Here is a 7,500-nt window from a genome sequence, read left to right on the forward strand (position 1 = left end):
GGGGGTGAGTGTGAGTGTGTGTGTGTGTGTGTACGTGTGCCAGAATGCATTTTCCCGACGCTCAATGTGGAAATATATATATATATATATATATATATATATATATATATATATATATATATATATATATATATATATACATAAGTTGAAAAATCATGAAAACGAATGAAATTGTAAAACACAAAGCAATTAGCCCCCCCCCACCCTCCCCTCCCTTCCCTTCCCCTCGTCCAAAAAAGAATAAATAAATAAACTAAACAAATATATAAACAGACAGACACAAATAAACACGACCGGAAGAAGCTCAAGTCCAGAAGAAGCTCAAGCCCACGAACGTACTGTTGCAATGTACGAGCACGGCGCCGGAATGACTAATATCCTGTTCACGATATCACTAACATCACGGGCTTGCAACGCGTTCGATCCGATAAGCGTTGGGGTCCGTGCGTGTCGTGACGTGTTGCAGGGCGTTCGGATGTGGCAGAGGGTCCTCGACCTGGGTTTGACGGTTTGACCTCGCGCGTGACCCCGTGTGTGTGTGTGTGCCCGTCGCGTGGGTCGGTGGACGATTTTTTTTCCGTTTTTTTTTTTCTCTCTTTTTTCGATTTCTTTTGTTTTTGTTTTCTTTTTTTTTCTCTTGTTTCTTTTTTTCTTCATTCTTTTCTCTTTTCTTTCTTTATATTCTTTCTTTTTATTCTTCCCTTCCTTCCTTCCTTCTTTCCTTCCTTTCTCTTTTACTTTTTAATTTTTACTTTTTCTTCTTCTTCTTCTTCTTCTTCTTCTTCTTCTCCTGGACGTGGGTGTGGGCTAATAGTTATTTATCTAGGTAACTATTTATTTACGTAAACAAACATAGAACAAATTATAGATATATAGAGAGCGTGAGAGTACATCCTCCCTAGATAGTGACAGGGGTGATAAATAGATAAATAGATAAATGGAATAAAGGGGAATAGAAAAAGAGCTCAGCGCTGACTCCGTCCTCGCAGTCTAAAGGGATTTGCAGGAATTGCAATTGGCGCGGTGCTGCGACAAGGGAGACAGACAGACAGATGGAGAAAGAGACAGACAGACAGAGAAAGAGACAGACAGACAGACAGACAGAGGAAGAGAGAGAGAGACAGAGACAGAGACAGAGGAAGAGACAGACAGACAGACACAGACAGAGAAAGAGAGAGAGAGAGACAGACAGACAGAAAGAGACAGACAGACAGAGAGAGAGAGAGAGTAAAAGAGAGACAGAGAAGGAGAGAGGTGGGAGTTAAGAGAGAGACAGAGAAGGAGAGAGGTGGGAGTTAAGAGAGAGAGAGAGAGAGAGAGGGGGGGGGGGTGTCTGTCGTGGCTAATGAAAGGTGCTTGCTTCTAAACACGTTTAGCTGCGTCTGCATAATTGGTGCTGTGTCGCCGTCAGTTTAGAGAACTTTTTGCTTGCACTTTTTTATGATACAGTGACGCTGATTAAAATAGAAATTGACATATACATGTCCAATATATGATTGTGCTTGCGCGTTCGCACACGCACACACACACACACACACACACACACACACACACACACACACACACACACACACACACACACACACACACACACACACACACACACACACACACACACACACACACACACATTTCCGTGCCTGCCTCAGCTCACGAAAAGGGGTAAAAAAGAAGAAAAGAAAAAAAAAAAAAGCTCCCGAGCCGATAAATCGTTACAAAACAAAACCGCAAACGAAACGAGCGGGCGACGGGGGGGGGGGGGGCCTACCGCGCTGGCCTACCGCCGGGACGTGTCGCGTTGCAGTCTCGCGGTTGGAGAGTCGTTGCAAGGGGGCGGGCGAGTGCTTCTCGTTGTGGGCGTCTAGTTGTCGTTGCAAGGGGGCGAGTGCTGCTCGGTGTGGGCGTCTAGTTGCTGTAGTTGCAAGGATTTTTTTTTTTTTTTTTTTTTTTTTTTATTGTTGTTGTTGTGTTAGGCTAAGCGGGTTTTTTTGTGATAGGGGTGTGGGGGAAGGGGGGGGAGGAGAAGGACACGGCGACACGGACGAACCCACGCATGCACGAACTCGTACTCAGGGGGAGGGAGGGAGGGAGGGAGATAGGGAGAGAGAGAGGGGGGGGAGACAGACAGATACAAAGACGGAGATGGAGAGAAAGAGAGACAGAGACAGAGAGAGAAAGAAGAGACAGTAAAAAGAGGAGAGATCCAGACGGACAGTCGGACATTATTTGCTTGTGTTGTTTTATTCGTGCTTTTTCCTCCATTCGTTTTACTAGCCCCTTCTCTCCTCTCCTCTTTTCTCTACTTCCCTCCTTTCCGCCTCTCCTTCGCTCCCCTTCCTCATCATTTTCTTCCTTTTCTTTACGTTTTGTTTTCCTCTCCTCCTGTCCCCTCCCCTCCCCTCCCCTCCCCTCTCTTCCCATCCTCTTCTCTTTCCTTATTTTTTTCTTCCTACATCTTCCTCGTTCTTCTATTGCCCCCTCCCCCCCCCCTTTCTTTTACCCACCACTCCTCTCCTCCCTTCCCTCCCCCTCCTCTCTTTCTGATATCCTATTTCCCATTTCCTCCCTTCCTCCTTCCTCTAACCTCTATTCCTGTCCCTTCCTCATTCCTCCCTTCTGCTCCCCTCTCCTCTCTCCCCACCCTTTGCCTCACCTCCTCCCTTCTCCTCTCTTTCCCCACCCCTCTCCTCCTCCCTCCTCCTCTCGTCCCTTTCCCCCTTCCCTCCGCTCTCTTCCCCTTCACCCCTCCCACCCCCACCCTCCCTTTTCGCTCTCCCTCCCACCCCCTCTCTTCCCCTTCACCCTTCCCTCCTCTCTCTTCCCCTTCCCCCTCCTTCCCACCTCCACCCCCCACCCCTCCCTTCCCGACTACTCCTCTCCTTGCCATCCTCACCCCTCCCTCCCCCTACTTTTCCCTTTCCCCTTCCCCCCCACCCCACCCCTCTCTTCCCCTTCCCCTCCCACCCCACCCCTCTCTTCCCCTTCCCACTTCCCTCCTCCCTTCTCTTCCCTTTCCCCTCCCACCCCACCCCTCTCTTCCCCTTCCCACTTCCCTCCTCTCTCGTCCCTTTCCCCCTCCCCCTCCCTCCCATGGCCTCCCCTCCCCCTCCCTCCCACCCCTTCCCCAGAGAGGGGTCAGACGGCGACCCCGAAGACGAGAGGCCGAGGGTACGAGTGCGTAATCGTGTGTATAACGGGTGTTGCCAGCATCCCCATACGCCCGTGCCCTGGGGTGGGGGTGAGGGGGTGGGGGGTGAGGGGGTGTTCTTACGGGGATTTTGTATCTCTCCTTGTCTGTCTTTCTGTTTTTTTTCTCTCTTTCTCTCTTTCTATCTTTTTGTCTCTATTTTTGTGTCCTTTTCTCTCTTTCTCATTTTGTGTCACATTTTCATTCTCTTTATCTATCTATCTATCTATCTTTACCTCTCTTTCTCCTCACTCACTCTTCCTCCCCCCCTTCCCCCTTTAACTCCCTCCCTTTCTCCCTTCCCGCTACCCCTCCTCCTCCTCCTCCTCCTCCCCCCTCCTCTCCCTCTTCCTTCCTCTCCCTCTACATGTTGCTGAAATCATCTCACGTATTCATTTTCCGAGTCAAGGAAAAATGACCAGCATAATATTAGAACTGCACCTCTGCTATACCTGCTATTATTCTGTAGACTGTGAAGATGTTTGGCACAGAGTTGTTGCGAGTATTAGCTGCCTTTCTAGAGATCTGAGGCTTGTGTCTTGTTTTCCCCAAATTGACAGGTATGTCTTTGTGGGTCGTATCCGTTTTTTTTTTTTTTTTTTTTTTGGCCTTGTCACCCGTTTTTTCGGCAGTTTTCCCCGTTCTTTGCCGTTTTTCGGTCTTTTTTCCCGTTTCCCCCCCGTTTTTTCGGCAGTTTTCCCCGTTCTTTGCCGTTTTTCGGTCTTTTTTCCCGTTTCCCCCCGTTTTTTCGGCAGTTTTCCTGTTCTGTCGTTTTTCGGTCTCTTTCCCCCCTGTTTTCAGCTGTTTTTTTTTTTTTTTTTTTTTTTTTTTCCTGTAAGTGTTTCGCCGAAAGCTCGACGTCAGTAGGTTTCCCTCTTCGGAACTACGGAAATCGTCTGCCTCCCAAACGCGCCAATTAACTCTCTACCTTATGGTCGATAATTGCGTGCCCCCTGGTGGATCTCCTATGGCTGGCGCACCACAAATATATTGATCTACCCCCCCCCCCGCCCATTCCCCCCCATCCCCCCCTCCTAAAGAAAAAAGAAAGTAAAGCAGAGGGTTTGATGTATCTGTGACTCTGTGGCTGCGCTTGTGGAGTGATCGTGCGGGCGAGAGTGACAGCGTTTGCCCCGCCCGCCTCGGGTTACGTTTCTTTTGTTTTTTCTAAGGATGCGAGATGCGTCGTTTCTGTATGTTTTTTTTTATGTTTGTGTGTGGGTGTGTGCGTGCGTGTGTGCGTGCGCGCGCGTGTGTGTGCGAGTGTATGTGCCTGTGTGCGCGCGCGCGCGCGCGTATGTGTGTGTGCGTGCGTGCGTGCGCGCGCGTGTGTGTGGGTGGTTATTAGGTTTGTTTGTGAAAGGGGGGGGGGGGGGGTGGCACGACAAGCATCCACTACTGCCCAACTATTACAGTCCATTGTGCCTTTTTTTTCTTACAGATTTGATACATTTACCTCTGTCCCCGAATCGTCCAGAAACCCCATCTATTTTGTTTTTAACCGATTCCCTCCCTCCTTCCCTCCTTCCCTCCCTCCTTCCTCCTAGACTAACAGGTGTTCCCTTTCTCTCCCCTCTCCGGTCTCAGGAGGAGGCGTGGCCTGGAGGGCGTTCTGGTCGCACGGCCGCCTCTGCGCCGCCCGCCCGTGGGAGGTGATCTTCTCCGTCATCACCACCACCGTCGCCATGATCTCCCTCGCCGACCTGTACAAGGCGCCGCGCCAGCCTCGCACGCCGCAGGTGGGTCTCGTGCTGATGGTTTTCCATTTTTTTTGTGTGTGTGTGAGTATTGTTTGTTTGTTTTGGATTTTTTTGTTTTGTTTTGTTTTGGTTTGTTTTGTTTGTTTTTTGTTTTGTTGTTTTTTTATTTTTTATTATTTTTTATATTATATATATATATATATATATTTTTTTTTTTTTGGGGGGGAGGGGGGTGTTGTTCTCATCACTATCACGAAATAAATGCTACTTTTTCTACATCTACCTCTACTACTACTTTTACTTCTACTACTACACCTATTTTTGTTTCTGCTACTACTACTACCACTCCACGTACCAATGCTACTGCTATTAGGAATACTACTGTGGTTGATACCGTCATGGGTTGCTCTCATCACTGTCACGAAACAATAAATGCTACTTTTTCTACTACTACTTCTACTACTACATCTACTTTTGTCACTGCTACTACTACTACCGCCACCACGTACCAGTGCTACTGCTATTCAGAATACTACTGCGGTTGATGCAATAAATGCTACCTTTTCTACTACTTCTACTTCTACTGCTACATCTACTTCTGTCACTGCTACTACTACTACCGCCACCACGTACCAGTGCTACTGCTATTCAGAATACTACTGCGGTTAATGCAATAAATGCTACCTTTTCTACTACTTCTACTTCTACTGCTACATCTACTTCTGTTACTGCTACTACTACTACTACCGCCACCACGTACCAGTGCTACTGCTATTCGGAATACTACTGCGGTTAATGCAATAAATGCTACCTTTTCTACTACTTCTACTTCTACTGCTACATCTACTTCTGTTACTGCTACTACTACTACCGCTCCACGTACCAGACCTACTGCTATTGGGAATACTACTGCGGTTAATGGAATAAATGATACCTTTTCTACTACTTCTACTTCTACTGCTACATCTACTTTTGTCACTGCTACTACTACTGCCGCCACCACGTACCAGCGCTACTGCTATTGGGAATACTACTGCGGTTGATCCCGTCTTGTTTGGGGCTGATGATTACTACCCTACAACCATAACGGCTCTCGCTCGAACCCTTCCAGCGGAGTCGCCAGTGGGAAAAGTAGGCTTAGGACTCCACAAGTTTCTCTCGAGTACAGGTTGCGTGTGTGTGTGTGTGAGAGAGAGAGGGAGAGACAGAGACAGACAGACAGACAGACAGACAGACAGACAGACAGACAGACAGAGAGAGAGAGAGAGAGAGAGAGAGAGAGAGAGAGAGAGAGAGAGAGAGAGAGAGAGAGAGAGAGAAAGAGAGAGAGAGAGAGAAAGAAAGAAAGAAGGAAAGAGAGAGAGAGGGAGGGAGGGAGAGAATGAGGTTACTCCATCTAAGGAACCTTGTCGTTGCTTATTGCTTATTATTCTCTCTCTGCCTCCACTTGACTTCCGTTTCGCGGTTCGAGTTCCACGGACTATAATGACGTAACCTCGCGGTCTAGATTTTTAGGTGAAGGTGTTGTCATTCCGCCGCCTTTATTGCTGATAATTGACGCCCTCCTACGACCCTTCCCTTCCCTCGAAGTCACGCGCGCGCGCTCCTTGAGGTAGGCTTGGGGCTGGAGGCTCTTGCGTGGCGGCGCTGCGGCTGCGCTGTCGTTCCTGCTCGGGTTGCGTTCATGGGCACCCGCGCGCACAGTACTCACACACACACGCATGCACGCACACATACACGCACACACATACACGCACGCACACGCACTCACACATACACGCACACACATACACGCACGCACACGCACACGCGCGCACACACGCACTCACACGCGCGCACACACGCACTCACACGCACTCACACGCACTCACACGCACACACACACACACACACACACACACACACACACACACACATACACACATACACACATACACACATACACACACACACACACACACACACACACACACACACACACACACACACACACACACACACACACATACACATATGTATTGTTAGATTTAGTTTAGATTTTTTTTCGTATACAAGTTGAAAGTTTATTTTTTCTTCAAAAGAGAGAGAGAGAGAGAGAGAGAGAGAGAGAGAGAGAGAGAGAGAGAGAGAGAGAGAGAGAGAGAGAGAGAGAGAGAGAGAGAGAGAGAGAGAGATTCCTTTTCTTCTTCTTCTTCTTTTGACAGTCGCCAAGACCTGCCACCTGCCGCAAGATATTCTGCATTCAGTGATATTACAGGTGTCCATGAGACTGCTGCTAAAGTGTCAGTCACGAAGGCAAAAATATTCATGCTCCATCCTCCGTTCTTGTTTTTTTTTATCTTTTTTTTTTTTTGGGGGGGGAGAGGCTTTTAATGATTGCGTCTCTCTTTCTCTCTTTTCTCTCTCTCTCTCTCTCTCTCTCTCTCTCTCTCTCTCTCTCTCTCTCTCTCTCTCTCTCTCTCTCTCTCTCTCTCTCTCTCTATCTATCTCTCTATCTATCTCTATCTCTATCTCTATCTCTATCTCCCTCTCTCCCTCTTTCTCCCTCTCTCTCCCTCCCTTTCTCATTCATTCATCCGTTCACTAATTCACTCACTCCAAGCGCCTCCCCTC

General features: G+C 48.3%; 1 protein-coding gene across 1 annotated transcript in view; it reads left to right on the forward strand.

The window, feature by feature from the left end:
- Hmgcr (HMG coenzyme A reductase) overlaps positions 1-7,500 on the forward strand; it is a gene marked incomplete in the record, with an annotated part of 30,883 nt that overhangs the window by 9,826 nt on the left and 13,557 nt on the right. The window contains 1 exon segment of the mRNA XM_070141996.1: positions 4,775-4,926. Within this exon segment, the coding sequence (XP_069998097.1) occupies positions 4,775-4,926 (152 nt within the window).

The sequence above is a fragment of the Penaeus vannamei genome, chromosome 28 (genome assembly GCF_042767895.1).
Source record: "Penaeus vannamei isolate JL-2024 chromosome 28, ASM4276789v1, whole genome shotgun sequence".
In the NCBI taxonomy this organism is placed as follows: domain Eukaryota; kingdom Metazoa; phylum Arthropoda; class Malacostraca; order Decapoda; family Penaeidae; genus Penaeus; species Penaeus vannamei.